This window comes from Colobus angolensis, unplaced genomic scaffold (genome assembly GCF_000951035.1).
Source record: "Colobus angolensis palliatus isolate OR3802 unplaced genomic scaffold, Cang.pa_1.0 Scaffold131, whole genome shotgun sequence".
NCBI classification, from domain to species: Eukaryota; Metazoa; Chordata; class Mammalia; order Primates; family Cercopithecidae; genus Colobus; species Colobus angolensis.
Window position 1 is genome coordinate 3885204 of NW_012114364.1, and position 27740 is coordinate 3912943.

Consider the following 27740-nt stretch of genomic DNA (forward strand, 5'->3'; position numbering starts at 1 on the left):
AAATACAGTTAGTATTCCTAATCTGAAAATCCAAAATCTGAAATGCTTGAAAATCCAAAACTTTTTGAACACTGATATGACTCACACATGGAAAATTTACACCCGATCTCATGTGATGGAGCATGGTCAAATTTTGTTTCATGCACACAATTACTGAAAATATTGTATAAAATTACCTTTAGGCTAAGTGTATAAAGTGTATATGAAACATAAATGAATTTCCTGTTTAGACGTGGGTCCCATCCTCAAGGTATCTCATTATACATTAATATGCAAATATTCCAAAACCTGAAAAAACCTAAAATCTGAAACACTTCTGGTCCCAAGCATTTTGGATCAAGAATACTCAAGCTATAATTAACTGCCCTTAGTTGTCCCTAAGATATAACAGTCAAATGTTCATACAAAATGTTATGTGTTCATTAAAAATTTCAATAAACATTTAAAATACCTTTCTATAAAGTTTTGCTCTGCAATTTAAAGAGGATGAATTATAAATTCTCAAATTATACAATAATTATTATTCTCTTCATAGCTAACAACTTTCACCCAAAGTCAAAAAAAAAAACAAAAAAAAAAACCAACCAAAGTCAAAAACTCTGAAGTTTCAAAGCATTTTAGGAACATGATTTCAGCAAGGTCCTGCGATGAACTGAATAACTGTATTTCAAATCCTACTTCACTTTTAAAGTCAGTAGAAGCTACCTATGACATTTCATACATACTTAGATTATTTAGCAGTTCACAAAATACTCAACTGAGTACATGCCACACAGAGTATTCTGAAAGGTTAACATCATCTAAATTACACTGACAAAATCATTAAATATTCACACACACTTACCCAAGACTCATGGTATAACACTGTTAGTAGATACACTGCATAATCACGGTTCTGCCTCCTTAAAGGGCACCTATTAAAGGGAAAGCGGGAGAAGTTAAAATTCTAAAAACTCAGTATACAGAATAATTTGCAAAATATGCAATATACTAAATACAGAAGATAATGTTTTCAGATATTCCTTCTCTGCTTTAGGAAAACTGTTTTTGGAATAAAAATAGTCTTTGTAGTTCATTACTTGAGGAAGCTAAATACCGGTGTTATTTTAACTTAATTTCAAGTATCTCTTTGTTTTCATTAGTAATGGAGTTATTTGTATATAACAAGAGCTTTACGCTACTTTTACTATGATTGTGTCCAATCCAAGTTCCCTTCACCATCTCAGTGCCAAGAATCTACCAGATAGCATGAACATATCTGATGAGTTCACCTAAAAAGCAGACATAGGGCTGGGCGTGCTAGCTCATGCCTGTAATCCCAGAGGGTGAGGTGGGAGGGTTGCTTGAGGCTAGGAGTTTGAGACCAGCCTGGTCAACACAGCAAAACCCTGTTTCCACAAAAATTAAAAAATTAGCCAAGCATGGTGATGCACACCTGTAGTCATAGCTACTTGGGAAACTGAGGCAGGAGACTGCATAAGCCCAGGAGTTCAAGGCTTCAGTTAGCTATGACTGTGCCACTGACCTCCAGCCTGGGTGACAGAGTGAGTGACTCAATCTCTAAAAAAATTTAAAAATACAAATAAGACGTAGATATAGAAAGATGATAGATGTTGACCTTGGTTTTCCTAGAGCTGATTCTTTTAAAAATGAGTTACACACTGATTCTTTTAAAAGTGAATTACACTATGCAATGCCGTGCTATTGCTGCTGTATTTAAAATGAAACTAATAACCTAAAATTAGGTAAAACATTTACATACATGAGATGACACATTGAGCTTTAAGAATAATGAAATAATACACAGAAAGATACAATTACTTCCAATTTCTTTAAATATCAAATGAAACCATCATATGACAACTTCAACTATACTGCTTATTCTGTACTTATATTTAAGTCCTCTACTCTAAATAATTACCATAAAACATATCCATACACTAAGACTTGTAAAACTAACTAAAAAAAAAAAGCAACATTATTGGATACTCACAGAATTTCAAACAACAACATTTTAAAGGCGTTTAGGTTGCATGAACTAGAAAAGCCAACATTATCTAAACACAGTAAAAGGACTATTCCTAATATAGTTCAAACCTACTTTCTCCCATATGGTAATAATCACAAACCATGGTCCCAAGCTTTTTCTGCCTCCACACTGTTGCAGTCTCTGCATGTGTGTCAGGCTCCTTCTTCCCACCACTGCGAATCATGAGACCTAATCAAAATTGACACCTCCAAATGCTTTCAAACAGGGATGGGCAAGAAGACAGCAGATTAGTCCACTTACTTATCTCTAAAAGTGGGTCTTTTATATTTTGACATAATTCGGAAACAGCTAAAGTATAATTCTGAAAATAAAATAGCCATTTAGTGAAAACATACCAATAACCTTTCTTTACTTCAAATAAAAATGACCCAATTTATAAATTCATATATGATAAATTTAATATTGCCTTTATAAACATCTGTCCTGGCTCTGAGATTTTGATTATTTACAAATGTGCCTTGATCAATTTCCACAGAGATCTTTTAATAATTTTACTTTTGAACTATAAGATTTTTATATGCTTTGAATGTATAAAAGCCTGCTTAAGCATTAATCACTAGCAAATCACACTTTTTTCTTCTAATATCTCTCTTGAGTTTTATATACATGGACATATTAAAATCAAGGTTAAAAATAAATTAGCTAAGCATGCCTCTGCATAAAGATCACAGCAATAGTAGGCTAGTATGAGGATATTAAAAATATGAATTAGAGAACTCTGCTTAATAAGAAAAGGCTACCCCCTCCCCCATCTTCAACATAATTTCTTTAAAAAGGACTGCCAAGGAATTGGAAGACAATGGGGAAACGCATCTGACCAGTCGGCTGAACTTTTTTTCCATTACCTATCTGTTTTTATGGTAAGCACATCCGTGGTCTTGCAGTATCGCTCTCCTACAAGTTTAATTAATTTCTTCTTTGCGTGGTCATCTAAATTCAAACTGGAAAGCTTTACCTTAAAAATAAGAAAAGTTATTTGAAAAAATAATTTCATATAATTGTTTAGTGAAAAAAAAAGGTAGCAGTGTTATTCCTATTAACATTAAATCCACTAAAAAGAAAGCTTTTCAAACTCCTTTCTACACAGACCAAGCAGTTGGGACATATTATAAACTCTGATCTTACTCACGGAAACAAAAAAAGGGAGGGGAACATACTGTTTGAAGCTCTTTGAAAGTTCTGGGCATTAGTGCCTTCCCTGAAAGAACTAATGACATATCTGTTAAATAAATGAAATTATGGTGCTAATGAGTAGCACTAATAGAATTAAACTCAATTAGTGTTAGTAAAGTTGGAATATAGAAATAAACAGATAAAACATAAGGGCTTTAAGAAATTTCTACCATGAAATTATGAGACTTGTATCATTACAACAAGTTCTACAACGCAATTATGAGACTTGTATCACTGCAACAAGATTTTTTAAAAAGCTACAGATACCTCATGGAAACTGGAATACAGCATTAGGGAAGGAAACACTTAAAAAATTCATTTAGCTCAACGTTTCTCAAAATGTTAACACCAGTCCCACAGGCTAAGAAGAATTTTTTTTAAAGACTCTTTCTGTCGAAAATGTTTAGGAAATGCCGAGGTAAATTGGGTTAAGGTAGCATTTCTTAGAACAGATAATATGCTAATAAGCATCTTGAAATTTCAAAATGTAGGGTTAATATGCAATGATTCTCAAATTTATTTGACCTCAGATTCCACTTTTCAAGGGACAGTTCACAACCCTAGTCTTCCTTAGACATATTTTAGGAAGTGCAAGACCAAAAGAACACACTTTTTAATTTGCAGAGAATAAGGGCATGGGCTAAAGGTATTATCTAGAGATGAATATGTTTGACACAAGAAGATAGGCTGGGCACAGTGGCTCACGCCTGTAATCCCAGCACTTTGGGAGGCCGAGACGGGCAGATCACCTGAGGTCGGGAGTTCGAGACCTGCCTGACCAACATGGAGAAACCCCATCTCTACTAAAAATACAAAATTAGCCGGTCATGGTAGCGCATGCCTGTAATCCAAGCTACTCAGGAGGCTGAGGCAGGAGAATCGCTTGAACCCAGAAGGCGGAGGTTGCAGTGAGCTGAGATCGTGCCATTGCACTCCAGCCTAGGCAACAAAAGCAAAACTCAGACTCAAAAAAAAAAAAAAAGAAGATAGGTTAGGTTAGATACCAGAATACAATTAAATAAGGTAAAGATTAATCTTCCATGGAGAGCATTAAGAATAAAAAAAGAGCTGTACTATATGAAGAAAAAAGGCTAAATAGGATTTTGAAATCTGTTTGGTTTTCTGTAGCTTCAATGACCCTGTACACTTCCCTCAAGACATCAAAGTATAGTAGCCTATTTATTTTCCCATTTTTTTCTCACTGAATTGAAACCCTTGAGGGCAAGAATGATGTCTATCTTGTTCTTGGCAATGGCTTAACACTTAAAATGCATGCAATAAATACTTGTGGAATGAATACATAAATTTTTAAAAGCGAGGATATATTGTTTTTCAAAGCACTGTGAATTTTTGTATTTTGTATTTGAACTAGAGAAAATAGATAAATATAAATGCACTCTTAAAAATAACTCAACTAGTATGAATACTGACTACTAACTCTCAATTAGACAATGTGAATCACTAGTTTTCTCGAACGTATCAACCACCAGGTTACTGACTTGATAGATAAAATAAGCCATTTTATACTCTGATTAAAACAAACATGAAGAATTTTTTACAAAAAATAAAATATACCTTTATTATGATTATGAATACACAAATATATGCACATATGCATGTATACAGAGGGAGTAAGGAGAGAAAAATGAATAGTTTTTACATTAGGATAGTGAGAATGTCGTGATTTTGCCTTTTTTACACCTCCCTTCGATGAAATCATAATAACGTTTAACAATAAATTTAAAAGTTTCAAAAGCTTGAAGTATTGTAGCTTTTTATGTAAGTGGTCCAAAAAAAGGCAGCAAAGCCGGTCATTACTGTAACAATGTAATGTAAGATCACATTCACATTCATTTAAAACTCACATTAACATTAACATTTTAATGTTCAAAAACTATATGGAGTTTATGCCAAAAATCATAAATATTTCAGAGACAGCTGTGTGGTGCACTCACGCCACCTGGTGGCACTCAAAGGCACTGCAACATTGTAGTCTTTAATATAGGCTAATACTTTAACCTGGGCTGAGTGGCATTCACTGTCTTTTATCAAAATTCAAAGTACTTACATATTTTGCCCTCAATTGCTACTTTTCAAAGAATCAATATAATACTGTTAACATTATCCCCAAAATAACGCTGATATTGCAAATCACAGGAGGTGTTGGTTTATATATATATATACAACTTCAAATGCCTACATTTTAACACAAAAAGAGCTACATAAATTGGGAAATATCTAACTTGTGAAATATTTTCTCTATATGCAAGTATATGTGGTTAAAGAATGTTGGTATTACACAAAAGACAAGAATTGGTTTGATTTGTAGATTTGCCATTTAATATGTTACCTTAAACAAATCATGTTACCTCCCTGAGACTCAGTTTCCTTGGGAACACTTAATTCCAGAATTTTTGTCAGAAATAAATGAGATTAATAGAAGAAAGCACTTTTGAAGTAAAGTTATATATAAGTTGTTTTTAAACCTAAACTACTTTTATGACTATCAAAAATGTTTTTTCTGTGAATTAAAAAATTTGAGTATGTCCAATAGTTTCTAACAGTTGACTACCTTCACAAGATTGCTTTAATCATACTGGACTGCATGTGTTTTAGTTCATCTGTTTGACCTACGTTTACCCTTGAACTACATGGCACATCCAGGACACCACCACTGAACCTCAACAGCCAGCAGGTGGAGTGCCGAGTCTAGCAGGGCAGACATGAAGTTAGCAGAAGGGGTACAAGGGAGCAATGAAGGCATCACAGGCTAGCACAAGGCACAGAGGACAAGAGGCAAAGCATGATATAAGAAATGAAATCTGGTGCCATCCTTCAAATGAAGCAATGAGATTATTTTTGTGTGAAATAAAATAAGCAAACTTAGAACCAGTAGGGACATCAGATGTTAATTCTAGGACTGAAGACGGAGGCCCACAAAACTTGAGGTGAATAACATAAATTAGGATCTAGGTTTCCTGACTCTAAGTTCAGAGATTTTTCAACACACAACAGAGCTCAACAACTGTTGATTGTGGTTGTTAACATTATTATGAAAAATAGGTAACATTTAATATGTTCTTAAAAATATGAACCTGTGGAACGATACAAGCATGGCTGAACTTTCAATTCTTTTTTTTTCTTTTATTGGGATTTTTGAAATTTTATACAGTAAACATATACTGTCTTTGTGATTTAAAAACAGTTTCAATCTAAGAACTTAGTATATTGTTGTGATATTTCAACTGTTCTACAAAATAAAAAAAGGTTGGAAAGCTTCATAATTCACTTCATAAAGATGGTACAGGCCAGGTGCGGTGGCTCACACCTGTAATCCCAGCACTCTGGGAGGCCAAGGAGGGCAGAATGCTTGAGGTCAGGAGTTCGAGACCAGCCTGGCCAACATGGTGAAACCCCATCTCTACTAAAAATACAAAAATTAGCTGGAAGTGGTGGAGCATTCCTATAATCCCAGCTACTTGGGAGGCTGAAGCAGGAGAATCGCTTGAACCATGGAGGCGGAGGTTGCAGTGAGCCAAGATCGTGCCACTGGCCTCCAGCCTGGGCAACAGAGCGAGACTCTGTCTCAAAAAATAAAATTATATTAAATTTTAAAAAATGGTATAACCCTGATACTGAAACGTAGCAAAGAAAGAAAACTACAAATCAATCAACAATATCACTGAGGAAAATGGAAAATTCTAGAAATTAAAGATTGTTTATTTGCTAGTATATAATGTAAAAATGGTTGCATAGATTTTCAACACATTTCTTCAGGGTACTTCGAATATTCTGGCTTAAAATACAGGCTACAGAGAGTATAAAAGTTAACATTTTGAGGGTCCCAGGAGGCACCTCAAAGAGGTAGTAGTCACCCTCCAGACCAATCAAAAGCACATCAGTCAGGGCTCCTTGGAGAAATGTTGATTCTAGGAATGGGACAGAGAAAGAGCCCAGAGCATTTTGTAGTGCTAGAAAATAAGTAATTGCTTAAAATACAAATGATGGGGGCATGGCAAAGGAACAGAAGAGCCAGTGGAAAGAGTTCCCAATGGTTAAACTCAGAACAATTTGAGCAAAAAAATAACATTTTATTGGATTATGACACATAGTATAAAATAAATACCCATGAGTCCATACTGATATAAATGATTAAATAAATAGGGGGGAATGAACAAATTTGCCATATAAAAGGACTGTACATAATTTATGTGACACTTCTTTCTCAAAGAAGTGGAACATACCTCCTGATCCTTAAGTGTGGGCTCTGCATTGTAAAACTTTCTTCTAAAGAGTACAGTATGGAAAAGAGGGGAGGAAATATAATTTTATGGGGAAGAAAATGGACAAGTACTACCTCAGCCAGGTATCAAGATTAGCATCATCACGGACAAATCATGGCCGGCACAGTGGCTCACTGCTTGTAATCCTAGCACTTTGGGAGGCTGAGGCGGGAAGATCACTTGAGCCCAGGAGTTCGAGACCAGCCCTGGCAACATGGCAAAACCTCATCTCTACAAAAAATACAAAAACTAGCTAGCCGTGGTGTCTTGTGCTTGTAGTCCCAGCTACTGGGGAAACAAAGGTGAGAGGATCACCAGAGCCTGGGAAGGTGGAAGCTGCAGTGAGCCGTGATTGTGCCACTGCACTCCAGCCTAAGCGACAGAGTGAGACCCTGTCTCAAAAAAACAAACAAAACAAATCATCTTAATAGCCTATACTCTTGATATGATGTGACAAGAATGGCACTTTACTTCTGGGGTTTTTCTCCCCAAACACACAACAAGTTGAAAGACATTCTACCAAATAGATAACTAGTACTTCTCAAAACTGTTAAGGTCATCAAAAACAAGTCTAGTCTGAGAAACATCACACCCAAGAGAAACCTAAGAAGTTATGATGACTAAACGTAATGTAGTAAACTGGATGGGATTCTAGAACAGAAAAAGGGTGTTAGAAAAAAAACTAAAAAAATCTGAACAAAGTAGGGACTTTAGTAACAATAAATTCAATATTGATTCAGTATCAATATTAATTCACTAGTTGTGACAAATATACCATAGTATATTTTGAGATGTTTACAACAGGGGAACCTGGGTCTGAAATACATAGGATTCTCTACTATTCTTGGAACCTTTCTGCAAATTAAACCTTTCTGCAAATTAAAAACTAAAATAAAAAGTTTAATTTTAAAAAAGTGTATCAGGTAACTGCTCCATGACTGCTGTGTGAAAAAGATATGCCATGTGTACCAAGATTTCTTTGACAAAGGAAACAAACAGTCGTTTCAAATACTAAATTAGAAGTTCCTAGGACAGACCCTTGGAAGTGCAATGGCACGTGGCGTGATCCAGGTGAGTAACAGCAGGATCTCATGTTTCTCCAGAGCAATACAGCATCTGGACAAATGATCCTAAGTAAAATTCTAGCACAGCAAATCAGTGGTAGAATAAAAGAATGATACACCATGAACTGACCAGGGTTCAGAAATGCATCAGTGTACTGAAAACCTATTAATGTAATTTATGACTTCAATAATTCAAAGGAGGTAATTTCGTAAATGCTAGTAGTCTAAGAATAGGATACACCATTAACATAATAAACACTATTATCTCACTGAAATCCTACCTCATACCTGAGGTTAAACACTAGAGGCACAGACAAACTATGGAACAGCATAAGGGACTACAGAAATGTGGTTTCCAAAATTTTATCTAACGCAGAAGACGAAAAGAAAAAACAAGCTACAGATACTTGAAAAAGGGAATTAAAACTACCATTATTTATCGATTATTTCTTGAGAAACTTCTGAAAGAATCAACTGAGAAGTCCTAGCATCCAGATTATGGTCTGTAAACACCATTGTCCACTGACAGGTATTAGGGCTCCTTGAGAAATGGCTGATTCCAGGTCCGGAATAAGAAATGTATAAAAATGAGCCTGAACCATCTTGTGTCAAAATACAAAGAAACTTTCAAATGCTAATGGATTGTAACAAAAGGACACAGGAACCAACTTAAAAGAGTTCCCACTGGCCAAAGTTAAGACAGATATACTTCAAGGATCAAAAAGGATAATGATTTTGCTTGATATCCACCCACAGATTACTTGTTTAAGGGAAAAGCAAAACAACAAAAATCTTCACAAAGGAATGATTAGGTTGTCAGCTTCTTAGCCAAGTGCTCAATTTCAGCATACCAAGAATGAGGCAACCAGACTTTACGTGCCCCTGATGCAATATAAAATACATAGCATTATCTATAAAGTATTCTGGCCAAACACATTTAACTGGAATCTTATCAGTCCTTTAAATCTAACGTCCAGGTTATGTGAAATACAGGAGATAAAGAAATATGGTAAATGACATCCAGATGCAACAGGGCAAATTCAGAAGGTAGGAAATGTTATAGGATAAAATACCTGCCTCTTTAACAAGTCAAATTCATCAGGAAGAAGGGAGGGAGGTGGAGTTGTTTGCCATTCCAGATGACATAAGATACATCATTATCAAATACAATGGTCTTTGACGGGATTCTGGTTTAAATAAGAGCTTAATAAATACCATTTTGTAAGGCAACGGGGGAAATTTGAGTGTGGGGTAGATATTTTAGATAATATTTGGGAATTACTGACAATTTTGTTACATGTGTTAATAGTATTGGAATTAAATAGGAAACATCTCCTGAATTCTTAGAGATAACACACTGAAGTATTTTAGTGTGAAACATTAGGTGTCAGAAATGTTAAGGTACTTAGATGTGTATGTGTGTGTATGAAGCAAATTTGTCAAAATATTAATTACCAAACCAAGATGCCATGTGCATGGGTATTTATTGTATTAGCCTCTTTCTACTTGTCCATACATTTGAAAATTTTCATAATAAAAAATTTAAAAAAGAGAATTTGGTAAAGTAGCCAAATGAAAAGTTAAAAGGTAACTACATGACTTTGACAAGGGTGCCAAGACCATTCAAAGTCCTTTCAAAAATGGTACTGGATCAACATGCAAAAGGAATGCGAAAGAATGAAGCTGGACCCTGGCTTCACACCATATCCAGCTGGCCCTTTGTCTCCACGGGTTCCACATTTGTGGATTCAACCAACCGTGGATTGAAAATATTCAGAAAAAATAACAATACAACAATTTTTAAAATGCATATTCTTAAAATACAGTATAACAACTATTTACATAGCATTTACATTGTATTAAGCATTGTAAGTAATCTAGAAATGACTTAAAGTATATAGGAGGATGTACTAGGTTATATTCAATATTCAAATACTATGCCATTTTACATCAGGGACTTGGGCATCCGCAGATCTAAGTATCTGCAAGCGGTGTTGGAACCAATACCAAACAGATACTGAGGAACAACTGTATAATTAACAAACAATAGGTCATAGATCTAAATGTAAGAGCTAAAACTATAAAACTCTTAGGAAAAAACACAAGAGTGAATCTTTATGACTGTGAATAAGACAATGATTTCTTACATATCACACCAAAAGCACAAGAGACAAAAGGAAAAATAATAGTCATGTGCCGCTTAACAATATTTTTTGACAAAGACATGGCTAGGTGATTTTTGTCATGTACAAACATCATTGCTTACTTACACAATCCAATGTGGTACAGCCTACTACAAACCTAGACTACATGGTATAGTCAATTGCTCCTTGGCTACAAACCTGTGCAGCATGTTACTGTACTAAATACTGTAACAATTGGAACACAATTGTACTTGTGTATTTAAACATATCTAAACATAGAAAAAGTGCAGTGAAAATACAGTCTTATAATCTCTTGGGACTACTGTTGTGTATGTGTTTATCATTGACCAAAACATCATTATGCAGTACATGACTTACATAAATTGGACTTCATCAAAATTAAAACTTCTGTGCTTAAAAAAGGACACCATCAAGAAAGTAAGAGGACAACCCAAAGAATGGAAGAAAATGTTTGCAAATCATATATCTGAGAAGGGACTGGTGTCCAGAATATATAAAATACGCTTACAACTCAACAATCAAAAGATCAACAACCCAATTAAAATATGGGCAAAGGATTTGAACAGACATTTCTCCAAACATATACAAATAGTCAACAAGCACATGAAAAGATGGTTCTCAGGGAGACACAAATCAAAACTACAATGAGATATTTTCATACTCATCAGAATGACTAAAACTAAAAGACAGGTAATAACACCGTTAGTGAGGATGTGGAGACATAGAAAGCCTCAAATTTGCTGGTGAAATTGTAAAATAGTGAAGCACTTTGAAAAAGTTTGGCAGTTCCTCAGAATGTTAAACATGGAGGTGCCATGCAACTCAGTCATTCCACTGCTAGGTATATACCCAAGAGAATGGAAAACACATGTCTACACAAAAACCTGTATATGAATGTTCAACAGCATTATTCATAATAGCCAAAAAGCAGACACAACCCAAATGTACACCAATTAATGAATGGTTAAATAAAATGTGGTATATTCATAAAATAAAACATTTGGCAATAAAAAGAAATGATAAAACACTACAACAGATGAAACCTATTGAAAACATTACACTATGTGAAAGAAAACATATTGCATGGTTCCATTTTTATAATATGTCAAGAATAGGTAAATCCAGAGACAGAAAGATTAGTTGCTGAAAGGGGCTTGAGGATGGTTAAGGGGGGAATTCTATAGCAACTGAACTATGTCTCAATAAAGCCATTATTAAAAAGAAACAACGGCCCAGTAGCAGTGGCTCACACCTGTAATTCCAGCACTTTGGGAGCCCGAGACAGGCAGATTGCCTGAGTTCAGGAATTTGAGACCAGTCTGGGCATCATGGAAAAACCCTGTCTCTACAAAAATACAAAAAAATTAGCCAGGCATGGTGGCACACGCCTGCAGTCCCAGCTACTGCTCAGGAGGCTGAGATGGGAGGATCACTTGAGCCTGGAAGGTAGGGATTGCAGTGAGCCGAGATCGCGCCACTGCACTTCGGCCTGGGTGACAAGGTGAGACCCTGTCTCAAAAAAAAAAAAAAAGATACAAGGAATCAATACACCATCAAAATGGACAAATGATAAAATATAAGTGTTTTGCAAAGGAATAAATCCTCAACCTCACTAGTATTCAAAGACATACATATTTTAAATATAAGACAAATTTTTCAAGTTGACAGGCAATATGTAGGTTGGTGAGAGCACAGTAAAGCAGGCCTTCTCACAATCTGATGGTGTTATATTTTTTTACGTTTCCTGCAGGAATTTTACAATATATATCAACAAACTTCAAGAGCTATATATCCTTTGACCTCACAGTTCTCCTTTCAGGAAGTTATCTTAGGAACATCATTAGAAATACATACAAATATTAATACCTGAGAATATTCATTAAAACATTTTTCTAATAAAGAAAACCACTACAAAGCCTAAAGGTTCCATAATACAGATAACTTAAATTATGGTAGATCTATATTATGAAATTATTTATGTATCACTTCAGTCTCAGAAAGCAAGCTAAGTTTGAAGTGATCAACATTACACCCACCAGATTCAAACACTGTCTTGGTACATAACAGTCTCTCATTTATATGTTATTCTACGTAGCCATTACATTTAAATTAGGTTGGGTGCAGTGGTTCACACCTGTAATTCCAGTGCTTTGGGAGGCAGAAGTGGGAAGATCACCTGAGCCCAGGAGTTCAAGAACAGCTGGGCAACAAAGTGAGACCCCGTATCTACAAAAAATTTAGGAAAATGGGCTGGGCACAGTGTCTCACACCTGTAGTCCCAGCCACTTTGGAGGCTGAGGCAGGACAATCGAGCCCAGGAATTGGAGGCCACATTGAGCTATGTTAGTGCCACTGCTCTCTGCCTGTCAGACCCCATCTCAAAAAAATTCAAATTAAAATTAAAGAATGTTTAATATTATTGGGAAATGGTTAATTCTTGTTAAGAAAGAGACTGCTGAACACATACAGTATTATCCCATTAATATACACAAAGGCAGGCTGTGAGTATGTACTAAAATGAGCTACTATAGTTAGCAGTGGTTACAAATGGTAGATTTATGGGCATTTTTATAATTTTTTTTTTTTTCCCGAGACAGAATCTTGCTCTGTCGCCCAGGCTGGAGTGTAGTGGCACGATCTTGGCTCACTGCAACCTCCACCTCCCAGGTTCAAGCAATTCTCCTGCCTCAACCTCTAGAGCAGCTGGGATTACAGGTGCCCACCACTATGCCTGGCTAAATTTTGTATTTTTAGTAGAGACCGGGTTTCACCATGTTGGCCAGGCTGGTCTCGAACTCCTGACTTCAGGTGATCCACCTGCCTCAGCCTCCCAAAGTGCTGGGATTACATGCATGAGCCACTGTGCCTGGCGTATAATTTAAAACTTGTATTTTCCAAAATTTCTGTGATAAATATTACAGTTTTATAATTACACATATCAAGTACTTTTTTTTTTCTTTTCTCTTCATTTTTAGAGATAGGTTCTTGCTATGTTGCCCAGGCTGGTGTCAAATTCCTGGGCTCAAGCAATCCTCCCACCTTGGCCTCCCAAAGTGCTGGGATTACAGGCATGAGCCACTCTGCCAGCCACCAAAGACATCTTTAAATAATGTAGTATAATGATTCTTATTTAAAACAAAAAGCGAAAAAAACTCTTACTCTTAAGACTACTACTCGTGCTCTGGGGTTCCGAACAGATGGTCCTGATGAAACATAATCAGTGCTGTCAATTTCAATTGGAAAATGCTTCTCACATTTCTCATCACTGTCCAGTGCGGCTGGCCACTCAGTGCAAAAATCTGAGAATAAAAGAAATAATTTCAATTACACTTTTGCAAGTAAATTTTCATTGTAATGCATACTACTAGACAATACCAAATTATTGAGATCATTGCCAGGTCACATGAAAGAACAGATTCTCTTCTGCACTTTACATATATACCATCATCACTTATCCCTTTTCCTATTAGGTACATCCTAAATTAGGCAATTTACTTAGGGAATTCTTTGGATATTTCAGGTTTGATAGTAGTGGTATTTTCAGTTAAAAGGGAACTGTGCCTTAATGGAAGCTTATTATAAGCTTTGCACATATCTGTTATTGGACAGTTTACTTCCTCCGTACCAACTAAAAGCAAACAGTTCATAGTACCCAGAGCATTACTGTTTTCAAAAAAGTAACAGATAATATTAATTGCTAAAGGTTACTAAAGATCAGCTGAAAGGAATTGAAGGCTCTCAAAGAGCCCTAAGAAGAAACTGAGATGGAGTTAACAGTCGTTTAGAAATCTGGCTGAACAGAACCTCAACTCAAACAGGTACAAAAGCCTAAGCCCTTAAATGGATTCTTATAAGAACTGATATTTCTTCTATGTGACTTCTATGTGCCAATGGGGCTAAATGGAAAGAAGAAAGCCTTGTCCTCATATCTGGGCAAGACAGCATAGACAGGAAGTGTGATTGGGTCTGAGACCTAGGTCACAACAGGAACTCCAAGCACTGTGAACATGCCTTCTTGTTATCTTCATAGCATGTTACCTTCGTAACACAGAAGTATAAACTCAGGCCCTGAATAGGGAAAAAAAAAACTTAAAGGAAAAGAGGTAGCTCCCAGCCTCCCCCAGGTATCAGAGCTGATTTCATCTTGCCCTATTTCAATCAAGTTAACATGGCAGAGGACTTTCAGCTTGAGATGAAAATCTCTGGCACTATCAGGCTGTCCACAATGGAAATCTCATTTCTTAAACAGCCTCACTCTACGAATAGCTAAAAGTAACTGGTTTTTTGGGTCAAACATGAGACTGCATACATGCTTCCTCCAAACAAGCACAACTGCAGAAAAGGCTGGTCATAATTTCACAGGCAGACGTGGGAGCTCTTGTAGGTGATAATCTAAGGGACAGTGAGAACTCTTTTGCCAATAACATTTCCTTGGGCTAACAATTTTCTTACGCTAACAAATTAAATATAGTTGACTCCATTCCTTGAACACTGTTTAAAAGATCAATACCCAGTCGTTTTGAGGGGAAAAAAGTATCTTTGCAATTAACATCATTTTAACATTTAAAAAATATGAACAGAACAAGATTGTTGAGGCTGAATTTCATTCCCATCATGAACTTATTCTAATACCCTGCACTACAAGATGCATCACTGCCAAGCACTTTTTAAAACAGACTAGTTTGGGGAATTTTGTGAGTTCTTGGGTTTGCACTGACTCTTTTTCTTTTCTTTTCTTTTTTTAGAAACTATGAATAAGTCATTTCAATCATCAAATAATAATTACAGTTTTAAAATTAAATTACCTAAATTATATGTCCAAAAAAACACAGCCAAATGGAAAATACGTAACAGATTCCTATTAGCCTTTACTCATCTGATAGGTAGAGCAATAGACGAGACTTTGGAAGACCTTGGTTTGTATTTAACTTCTGCCACTGATATTAAAGTTTTGGTAAATTACCTAACTTTCCCGTGCTTCAGATTTTCCATTTGCAAGTTAGATATAAAATCTGAACTGACCTACTTTGAAAGAAAACTGAGAAGAAGTACTTGAAAAGCCTTTGAGTTATTCGGAAGATGCAATTTAAATCCGGAGACTGGCAGCAAGTGCAAAGGGATAATTAAGGAAAGAGCAAGACACTCATTTAAGTACTATAAAATAGAACGCCACTCTTCTGAATGTGCTGTATGAAAGTCTTTCATTTAATTTTTTTAAACTTATTTTTTATTTTTATGTTTTTTTGAGACAGGGTCTCACTCTGTCGTCCAGGCCCACCTCAGCCTCCAGAGTAGCTGGGACCACAGGCATGCACCATCACATCCCAGCTAATTTTTTAATATTTTTGTAGAGACATGATCTCACTATGTTGCTCAGGATGGTCTCAAACTCCTGGGATCAAGCAATCCTTTCTCCGTGGCCTCTCGAAATGCTGTGAAATTAAAAGCATGAGCTAACATGCCCTGTCAAAAACCTTTCATTTAAAAATCAGGAAGTATTACAGAAATATTTTATTAAAATTACAAGTTTCTAGATTATAAACACACATTTAAAAAGAAGAAACATGGAATTTTTCACAGTGCAATGCCATTTGTTAACTGGCTTTATCGATGATCAAATAGTAATACATGATTTGTGCCAAATGGGACACAAATTTGTTATTTTATCTTATTTTTTTATTTTTTGAGACTGAGTCTCACTTTGTTACCCAGGCTGGAGTGCAATGGCGTGATCTGAGCTCACTGCTGCCTCAACCTCCTGGGTTCCAATCCTCTCGCCTCAGCCCCCGAGTAGCTGGGACTACAGGCACGTGCCACCACACCCAGCTAATTTTTTTGTATTTTTTGTAGAGATGGGGTTTCACCACACTGCTCAGGCTGGTCTTGAACTCCTGAGCTCAAGCAATCCACCCAACTCACTCTCCCAAAGTGTGAGCATTACAGGTGTGAGCCACCATGCCCAGCCTGGGACACAAATTTGGAAGTGATCAGTTTTAGTCTAATTCCAGGCACAAATGCATATAGAAACACATACTCTAAAGGGATAGAAAAGCATCCCAACGTCCTAAAGTAAAAGACCAAACAAATGAAACAGATTTTTCCTCCCTCATTTCAAGAGTAAGGTTATTATTCCTATGTTTCAGGACCTCTTTATATAGTCTTCCTTATATTTTTAAATGGAAGGCCCTTTGAAAAGCTCAAATTTAATCATAATTATGTTTACCACTCCACATCTCCTTCCCAGCATAATCAGGATACTTGTGAAGTGTTTCTAGGTTTCGGATTCTTTCCTGAAAAGCCTTAATAAGTATACTGAGCATGTATATACAACACCTTTAAATCAGCATGAGTATATTAAGACTTTATCCAAAGGTACCAACTCCTGAATTAATCTAATCAATCATAACTATCAATCAGAACTTAAATTGGAATATATACATAATTATAAAAGCATACACAAAACCATGAGTTAAAAAATATTATTTGCCTTTACCTCCATGCATGTAGAAAGGAGAAGGAGAAGCAGTAATGTTAAGTACATGAAATCTGTTTATACCTAGGAATCAATAGGTTTTCAAAATCAATAAATCCAGAACTGAAGGTATAATCATATTCCAGTGATTACCTGTTATTTTATAAATACACATACACACTACAGAGAGTATATAAGTATATATAAATATATATACTATATGTAGAGTATTTATTATAAATATAAGCATATATACATAAATAAATGAGGGGCTGGTAAAGAAAGCACATAAGGCTAGTGCTTTTTCATCATAAACTCTTTTACTATTTGATTTACCACATGCACATGTCATTCATTTTTTAAAATTTTCAATAATTTCTTTAAGATAATTCTTCTCTGCGAAGTATCTGCAACATTTACTTCAGTCTTCTTATGTGCATGTTTGTTTTCTTTTTTTTTTAAGATGGAGTTTCCCTCTTGTTGCCCAGGCTGGAGTGCAATGGCATGATCTCAGCTTACCGCAATCTCTGCCTCCTGGGTTCAAGCGATTCTCCTGCTTCAGCCTCCAGAATAGCTGGGATTATAGGTGCCTGACACCATGCAGGGCTAATTTTTTTGTATTTTTAGTAGAGACAGGGTTTCACCATGTTGGCCAGGCTGGTCTCGAAATCCTAACCTCAGCGGATCTGCCCACCTCGGCCTCCCAAACACCTGCTCGGATTACAGGTATGAGCCACCATGCCCAGCCTTATGTGCATGTTTTCTAAAACTCAACAGTAAGTCCCTAACCCACCTGTGAACAAGGATCATGGTTTCTGATTATTATTCCTAATACCTTGTAGTCATTAACAAAAAAATTCGCAGACTTGACATGTACCAATTCACTGAAAACAACTTGAATATAAGGCTATACAGTATCTTAGAACAGAGATTCTTAAATTTATGTTCGAAGTCAATATAAAACTCATTTAAGAAAATAACCACTTACCTTTAAGGGCTTCACAGTGCTTTTTAATTGCTACAGGAGTCAAATGCAGAAAATTGGGAATCTTAAATAGAGAAAGTTAAAGGATAAATTAGCTAAATGTCTTAAAAACATGAAAAAGATAGTTTTCTCATAAAACTAAATCACAGGCCCAGTAAAACATGCAGTAAATAAATTCTGTTTTTTTACAACATTGATTTTCTGTCACAGATGTTGTCAATTCAAGAAATACATTTCTTAAAATATAGATTCAGTACCAAGTAATTTACAGTGATACCTGGGTTTGTCTTCAGATCATATAAATCTTTTGTCTTTTACCAAGCATCTTATAATGACAATCATAATGAAAAAAAGTAAACATCATTTTTATAGTATTCTTCCTGCCACAAATCTACAGGTATACATGTATATTTCCTTTATAAAACTGAAAGGACTTAAGGTCATGGATCATTGTTTTTTTGCTTTTCTTTTTTTTTGAGACAAGGTCTCGCTCTGTCACCCAGGCTGGAGTGCAGTGGCACAATCTCAGCTCACTGCAACCTCTGCCTCCCAGGCTCAAGCAATTCTCTTCCCTCAGCCTCCCAAGTAGCTGAGATTACAGGCATGTGCCATCATGCCCGGCTAATTTTTGTATTTTTAGTAGAGACAGGGTTTCACCATGTTGCCTAGGCTGGTTTCAAACTCCTGGCCTCAGGTGACCCGCCTGCCTTGGTCTCCCAAAGTGCTGGAATTATAGGTGTGAGCCACTGTGCCCGGCCAGGATACGGATCATTGTTTAATCATCACAAGTCCCCTGGACTGCATAGCATGACAGTATTTCCACTTTGTATATAATAAACATTTTATGAACTAATAAGTGAAGCTAGCAAATCTTAACTGGATAGTTTAATGAAGTTAGGAATATATTTATGATGACATATTAAAAGGCTAATGAATCATTCATAATGTGAATGAAAATTCAGGAAAGGTCAGAGATTTGATTCCTTCAAATAAATAATTAGCATTTATTAGGTCATTTCTTGAATAAAGTTAAACATCTAAAAGAGTTTAAAGGCTCATTTGGAAAGAAAGTGTAAACAAGTCGAAAGTTACTCCAAGAACTATGCCAAGTATCTTGAGGGCTGATCAGAAAATGTTTTTTGTTTTTGAGACGGAGTCTCGGGCTGTTGTAGTGGCGCAATCTCGGCTCACTGCAACCTCTGCCCCCTGGGTTTAAGTGATTCTCCTGCCTCAGCCTCTCGAGTAGCTGGGATTACAGGCATGCGCCACTACACTTGGCTAATTTTTTTGTAGTTTTAGTAGAAATGGGGTTTCGCTATGTTGGCCAGGCTGGTGTCCAACTCCTGACTTCAAGTGATCCACCTGCCTTGGCTTCCCAAAGTACTGGGATTACAGGTGTGAACTACCACAGCTGGACAAAAAATATTGTTTTAATCAAGAGAAAATAGGCACTGAAAACTGGGATTTGGGGATAGGCAGTGTCATTTACTGTACCTTTTGGTTTTTTCCTTTTCATACATTTTAAAAATGATAAACTCTAGTGTTGAGGGGCTACTTTTAACAGATCACAGTGACAGACTCTTATTTTTGAAACATGAATGTATAAACCTCAAAAATCATAAAAGGAAAAAATAACAGACAATTTGCATGGACTTACATAGGCACAGTTCTATGCACTTTGCATATGTTAGCTCAGTTAATAAGCTTATTCAATGACACCATCACTACAAATAAATGGCATGCATTAAATGTTTGGGTTTTTATGTTTATTAAAATGTCATTTACAACCATTAGCATTACTGCAAATATACTGCTACTCTCTCACCCCGTAATTCTCCAAAGATCTCTTTGAACAAAATTGTCTTCTTTTATTCAAAGAAAACATTTGTTTTCCTTGATGTATGCTTTCTCGTTCTTCACATTCCCATTTCTAAATTTCATTTCCCGTCTCCAGCAACACAGTACCCATTCTCCCTGTTCCCATCACCTTTTAGCAAACTTTTGTTTTTCAAAGACTCTCATCTAATGGAAAACAGTTCATTTTCCTTTGTATAACTTTCATTGTATTTAAGAAACCATCTAAGATATGCATTCCCAGACTAAGCATTTATATTTTCTTTAAAATACCCATCATAAATAATTATACATGCTATCAAACAAAGCATTTACCTTAACCTATTTTGCTTCAAGCAATACAGTTAAATTTGGTAGACTATAATAATAATAATACTAAATAATCTACCTTTATAGACAGAAAAAATTTAAATTCTTTTTTTTTTTTTGAGACGGAGTCTTGCTGTGCCGCCTAGGCTGAAGTGCGGTGGCACGATCTCGGCTCACTGCAAGCTCTGCCTCCCGGGTTCACACCATTCTCCTGCCTCAGCCTCCCAAGTAGCTGGGACTACAGGGGGGTCCGACACCTCGCCCGGCTAATTTTTTGTATTTTGAGTAGAGATGGGGTTTCACCGTGTTAGCCAGGATTGTCTCGATCTCCTGACCTCGTGATCCGCCCACCTTGGCCTCCCAAAGTGCTGGGATTACAGGTGTGAGCTGCTGTGCCCGGCCCCTCTTTTTAAACTGGAAGTTTTACCTCCCAAGTCTCAATCTCAAACAAGGTTATTTCATTTTTCTTAATTCCACTGGAAAGATGCAATACAGAAAAGATATGATAGGCCGAGTGTGGTGGCTCACACCTGTAATCCCAGCACTTTGGGAGGTTGAGGCAGGCATATCTCTTGAGCCCAGGAGTTCAAGACCAGCTTGGGCAACATAGTGACCCCCGTCTCCAAAAAGAAGAGATACAATAGAAAAAGGTCACAAGGGAAGCCACAAGATTGACTAATTACATTCTTTTTTTTTTTTCCTGAGACAGAGTCTCACTCTACTGCCCAGCCTGGAGTGCAGTGGCACCACCTCGGCTCACTGCAACCTCCACCGCCTGGGTTCAAGCAATTCTCCTTCCTCCGCCTCCCAAGTAGCTGGGATTACAGGCGCCTACCACCACATCTGGCTAATTTTTTGTGTTTTTAGTAGAGACGGGGTTTCACCATGTTGGCCAGGTTGGTCTTGAACTCCTGACCTCAAGTAATCTGCCCACCTCGGCCTCCCAAAGTGCTAGGATTATGGGCATGAGCCACCGGGCTCAGCCAACTAATTACATTATTGAATGCCTAGGACTCTTTGAGTATCCTTTACCACTGATAATCAAAATCAACACCTATTATTATCTGGTGTTGTATAATAATATACCTATTATGTTATTTTTAAAAATTTTAATTAAAATACAGTAAGCTGCTATACACTGAACGCTGAAGCATAAGAGAGTAGAAATAGGGGGGAAGATCAGCATTCATTTCTATGTAAGTCTGAGTCAATGAATCAGCAATTTGTCTTACCTTTAAAAGTTCTAGATTTCCCTCCTTTGTCATGGGCACGCCCTTTTTTACCGGATAACCCATTCGAACAGGAAGAGGTACTGCAGAGGGTTTAAATGGTGCTGCAACTGGGTAAACACTAGGCCAGTCCTGGTCAACAGCCATTTTCTCTGTCCTAGGAGGTAGTGCCTAAGAAATATAAAATCGTTTAGTATTTTAAATATAAAAACACTCTTTAATTTTTAAAGAATTTTAATTTTAAAGCAAAAAGCTACAATTGTAAGAAATAGAAACAAAATTGCAACATATGTAAAATCTGACCTCCCACAAAGCTGCTGCTGTCCAAATTTTAAAAACAACACTAAATATAGCTAAATATCTCTGCACTCTCTCTTCACACCCTCTGGCAAGGATCCCCTTTAATATCACATTTTCTTCACTAAAAATTCTTTAGACGTTCAGCAAAAATTTTTTCATTTGGCTTATGAAAGGGTGAATTAACAATACATTTTGAAATAATTTTTCAAACTTCTCTGATGGAAATCAGTAGCACGAGTGGGCATTAAATCCTTAGAAGTAAAAAGAAAAGGAAAAAATAATTAGGGTTGAACTGATTGAATAAATACATAATGAAAAATTATATGACTCCTAGGCCCAGAGGAAAACTAGTACTTGATAGCTTAGTCAATCACATTAACATTTATTTTTCATGGCATCAAATACTAGGGGATGGCCCACATACAAAAGTAGGGTTTATAGTGGCAAAATTCAGCCAGGCCCCACCTACACAATATCAAAACCAGCGTAGTTGATGTCCTAGAAGCAGGTCCTGAGGAAATGACTGCTCTTGATTATTGTAATTTGATACCATTTAACTTCCAACTAATGTGTCTCTGTTCTGACACTATGCTGACCAACTGACCTTATAGTTTAGATTCCTCCATAGAAGTAAGGAATCCAAATGTCCACAGGGTGAGACTAAACTAGTTAGAATATGGCCAGGTGCAGTGGCTCACCCCTGTAATCCCAGCACTTTAGGAGGCCTGAGGCAGGTGGATCACTTGAGGTCAGGAGTTCAAGACCAGCCTGACCAACATGGTGAAAACCCCTCTCTACTAAAAATACAAAAATGAGCCGGGCATTGAGGTACGTGCCTGAAGTCCCAGCTACTTGGGAAGCTGAGGCAGGAGAATCACTTGAACCTGGGAGGCAGAGGTAGCAGTGAGCTGAGATTGCACCACTGCACTCCAGCCTGGGCAACAGGAGTGAAACTCTGTCTCAAATAAATAATAATAAATAAACAAACTAGTTACATTAATGCATAAGTCCCAGGCTGCAGGACTTAAGATAGCATTAGAAATTGTTCCACATTCTGGTTTATACACCTGTTTCCTGGGAGTTCCTCAGTCAGTTGACCTCTCAAAGATGATCTATTCTCTGGGTACTGACAAAAAACAAAGACTAACCTCTGCCAGGGCTATGGTAATCATCCAGTAAACATGACCTTGTGAAGTCTTCTCTGGCAACACCCTTCTGCCTTATAATGAGTATCTGCCTCATTTTAGAACTCTAGAAATCATTAAGATAGTAGAGTATATGAACTTTTTACCTTTCTTCTTGGAGGCCTTTCATTTCTGGATGTTCTTTCTTCGGTACATAAAAGAACACAATAAAGGGAATTTTATCATGTCAAGTTAGTTGTTCAACATCAATCATGATCCCATTATTCTAATTTAAGGTATTCTGTAACATAACAACGAAACAACCTTTTTTTTTTTTTTTTTTTTTTCTGGTAAGCTCAGGGACCAAAATCATCTTAATGAAGACTAAAAACTGGAAACACAGGGAATCTTGGCGTGTCGCCCAGGTTGGAGTGCAGTGGTGTGATCTCAGCTCACTGTAACCTCTACCTCCCGGGTTCAAGTGATTCTCCTGCCTCAGCCTCCTGAGTAGCTGGCACTACGGATGCACCCCACCATATCTGGCTAACTTTTGTATTTTTAGTAGAGACGGAGTTTCACCATGTTGGCCATGCTGGTCTCAAACTGCTGACCTCAAGTGATCCACCTGCCTCAGCCTGCCAAAGTGCAGTGGGCAGGTGTGAGCCACCATGCCCAGCCCCAGTAAGGAAAATTCTATAGTTATCTGAATTGCCAATACAGTGAATTCATCATCTAAAAAATGACTCTTACAGAGTCTGTCAAGTAAGACAACTTTTTAACAAATAATTTCAATTAAGCGATAAATATTATGAACACATATAGCAGGGAACTAAACCTAGTCATTTGGTTGGTGTGATGGTGAATTTTTTCTTTTTTTTTTTTTGAGACAAGGTTATCTCATTCTCGCCCAGGCTGGAGTGCAGCGGTGCAATTTCAGCTCACTGCAGCCTTGAACTACCAGGGTCAAGTCAATCCTTCCACCTCAGCACCCCAAGTAGCTAGGACTAAAAGCGTGAGCACACCTGGCTAGTTTTTGTAGAGACAGTGTTTCGCCATGTTGCCAGGCTGGTCTCAAGCTCCTGAGCTCCAACAATCCACCCATCTTGGCCGCCCAAAGTGCTGGGATTACAGGGGTGAGTCACCGTGCCCAGCCATGATAGTTAACTTTAGGTGTCAATTTGACTGGATTGAGGAATACATAGACACGTGGTAAAGCATTATTTCTGGGCATGTCTGTGGGGATGTTTCCAGGAGAGACACACGTGAGTCAGTGGACTGAGTGAGGAATACCTGCTCTCAATGTGGGTGGGAATCATTCAATCAGCTGAGGGCACAGAGAGAACAAAAAGGCAGATGAAAGAACATACTCTCTCTCTCTTCTGGACCTGGGACACTCTTCCCCAGCCCCCGGACATCAGAACTCCAGGTGCTCCAGCTTTTGGACTCCAGGAACTTGCACAAGCAGCTCCCTGAGTTCTTAGGGCTTCAGCCTTGGCCTGAAAATTACATGGCTTCCCTGGTTCTGAGGCTTCTGGACTTGGACTGACATGAGCTTCTAGCTTGCAGACAGCCTATTATGAGGTGAGTCAATTCCCCTAAAAAATCCCCTGTCATATGTCTATATATCTACATCTACATCTATCCTATCCTACGTCTACATTCTGTCTCTCTGGAAAACCCCAATACAGTTGGGGAAAATCTCCCTGAGAAAGTGTACTTTAAGCTAAAACCTGAAAGATGAGCAGGACATAGCCATGAAGACAAGCAGGTGAGAAAAAGTGTTTTAACAGAGCAAGAGCACATGGAAAATCAAAGTGAACAAATTCAATATGGCTGAAGTTTAAGAACAGAACAGAGAGAGACAGAGAGAAAAGAGGCTGAAGACACTTAATAGGCTTCTTAACTATAATGCATCCTTGGCAGAGCTTTTTTTTCTTTTTTTGAGATAGGGTCTCACTCTTGTCACCCAGGCCGGAGGACAGTGGTGCGATTACAGCTCACTGTAGTCTCAACTTCCCAGGCTCAGGTGATTCTCCCACTTCAGCCTCTGGAGTAGCTGGAACTACAGGCATGCGCCACCACGTCTGGCTAATTTGTATTTCCAGTAGACACAAGGTTTCGCCATGTTGCCCAAGCTGGTCTCCTGGGCTCGAGGGATCTACATGCCTCCACCTCCCACAGTGCTGGGATTACAGGAATGAGCCACCATGCTCAGCCCCTTGGCAGGGCTTTTGATTTTCTTCTTCCAGTCTTCCCAACTCGTGTAAATGGAATCATCATTCATCCAATTGCTCAGGACAAAAATGTAACAGGATTTTTTTGAGACTTGTCCTCAAGCCCCACATCAAATCCATCAGTAAATCCTACAAACTTTACTTTCAAAATATATTGCAAATACAACCACATCCCCTTCTCCACTATTACTTTAATCCAAGTCACTATCATCTCATTTTGACTACTGCAACAGCCTCCAAACACGTCTTTGGCTTCCACTCTTACCCCAGTAAAGCAGCCAGTGATCTTTTAAAAATGTAAATCACATTATATCAGTTCCCTGTTCAAAGGCTTCTGATATAAAACCCAAGCCAAAAATCCAAATGAAATGTCTACAAACTCTGGAGAGATCAGATCGTTACTTAACTAACTCTCTGACATCTTATACTACCACTCTCTCCTCTACTCACACTTAGGTCCTGCCATGTTGCCCTTCTTCCTGTTCGTTGATCACACCCCTCAGTTTGTTCTCAACTTTTGGCCTTTGCTCTTTTAGTTCCCCATGCCCCAAAGGCTCTTTTCCCAGATCTCTGCATGGCTTGGGGCCCTGTTCAAATGTCACTTCCTCAGAAAGATCTTTCCTGACTACCCTATGGCCACTACTCCCCACAAATCCATCATTCTCAATACTCTGCTTTATTTTTCTTCATAGCATTAAACCCTATCTGACATCTTATTTAGTTGTTTGGTTGTTTGTACTCTTGACTTCCCCACCTTGCCGTATCCCCGGTGAGTGTCCAGAATACTGCACAGTATACAATAGGAGTAAAGTATTCCAAGAATGAAAGAAGGAAAATCAAAAACAGACAAGTATTAGACCTATTAAGAGCCAGTATTTAGGATTAATGAATTTATACTTTATCTGAAAACAATGGGCAGATCTTGAACATGGGAACAGCAAGACAAGATTTAAAGTTCCGAAAACCTCTTTTGGCTGTTGTGAGAATTCAATGTAGGAGAGCAAGAAGGGAAACAGGAAACGGAAAAGAAACTTGTAGAAATGAGATGGTCATCGGAACTAGATAGTTGTTAGTATGAGGAGAGTAAATTAGAGCTATAACAGGAAGTAGCACAGGTAGGATTCGCTGACTGATTAGACTCACGCCAGCTCCTCCCAACGCTCCCGTCACTCCAGCTACATTCTATCACAGCGCCTCTCACTCTACACAGCACTTCTCCGTTAATAAATCTGTATTTTCCACTAGACTCCTCCGGGGTAAGCACGCTATCAAGCATCCCTATAATCTCTATTAAATGCAGTTCATCAATGCTTGTTGAATGAAGGCCGCCCATTTGGTGGCCTGGAATTCAGAGCAACAATTTGTCCTAGCACAACCGTATGACTCTCTTAATGTTTGGGGAAATCCACGGTTCATCACTGCCGATGCCCGATAAGCAATACAGAGCACCAGTAACCTGTACCAGGGACTGTGGGCGGGGGCAACACAGGAGCAGGTCACGGGGAAGGGGGATGTAAGCTTTCTGAGCAAACGCCCAGAGCACCCAGGGCAGAAACAGGCGGCTAGCAGCCGGGCAACGCCGGCGCAGAGCACAGACCTGCGTCCACGGCTTTCCTACCAGACTGGCCTGGCAGCAGACGCACCGGCCTCCCTCGGGCGGCGCTGGCTCAGCCACCGCGGCACCCCTCATGGGGCCGGTATTCCGCTCTTGCACCTCCCCCAAAGCCCGGAGAAGACGAGACAGACACTCACTCAGGCCACGTCTCGAGACCGGAGTGACCGGGGACACGGCGGTGGAGAATGCACGCAGAGTCCTTGCCCTCGACCGCAGAGACAGCCATGCCGGGAGCGCGGCGGCCGCCATGACTGCGAGGACGGCAAGCCGGAAGGGACAAGCGCCTTTCAGCGTCATGGGCGGGCCTGGGGCGACTAAACACAGGCTTCCTGGGCTGGCACCGCACTAGGGGGGAGAAACAGGAAACACGTGGGTCTGCGCACTCAGAGCCGAGTCAAATGTGCAGGAAGATACCCCCAAACTGAAAGAAGTAATGAAAAGAAAACAGAAAAATCCTTAAAACTCCAGTGAATCAGTTCGTAGAGAATTGCAGATAAGGACCATAGGGATGGGGGTTGCGGCTCACTGAAGGCAGGCGTGGTCTGGGTGGAACCTCAGATCCAAGAGTCAGGCAGTCTACCCGAGGGACTCCTAGTTCTTTATAATTGCTGCTTTTCTACATTTACTTGGATTAAAGAAATCTTCAAGTAATGCAAGTGATATGCGCTAAGGGGAGAGAAGCAATATCCTGAGTCAGAGTGCTTGAGTTTCAAAGTTGACTTCACCATTTCTGGGAGGTATGATCTTAGACAAGTTAGCACAGACAAATGTTTGTGTACAGCATTGGCATACAGTGAACACCGCGTGTACATAGCCTATAACTTTTAGCTATATATGGTTAGCTTGTTGTTAGATCAGGTTAGAATTACAGAAAGTCAGAACT

The 27740-nt window shown here is 38.2% G+C and overlaps 1 protein-coding gene across 1 annotated transcript in view; it reads right to left on the bottom strand.

Moving 5' to 3' along the window:
- Positions 1-27112, bottom strand: part of MRPS35 (mitochondrial ribosomal protein S35) — a 43378-nt gene extending 16266 nt beyond the window's left edge. Inside the window, 7 exon segments of the mRNA XM_011934110.1 lie at positions 845-914; positions 2896-3005; positions 13895-14034; positions 18196-18256; positions 21588-21755; positions 23176-23213; positions 26989-27112. Of these exon segments, the coding sequence (XP_011789500.1) occupies positions 845-914; positions 2896-3005; positions 13895-14034; positions 18196-18256; positions 21588-21755; positions 23176-23213; positions 26989-27106 (705 nt within the window). The 5' untranslated portion in view covers positions 27107-27112.
- Positions 27113-27740: the final 628 nt, after the last annotated feature.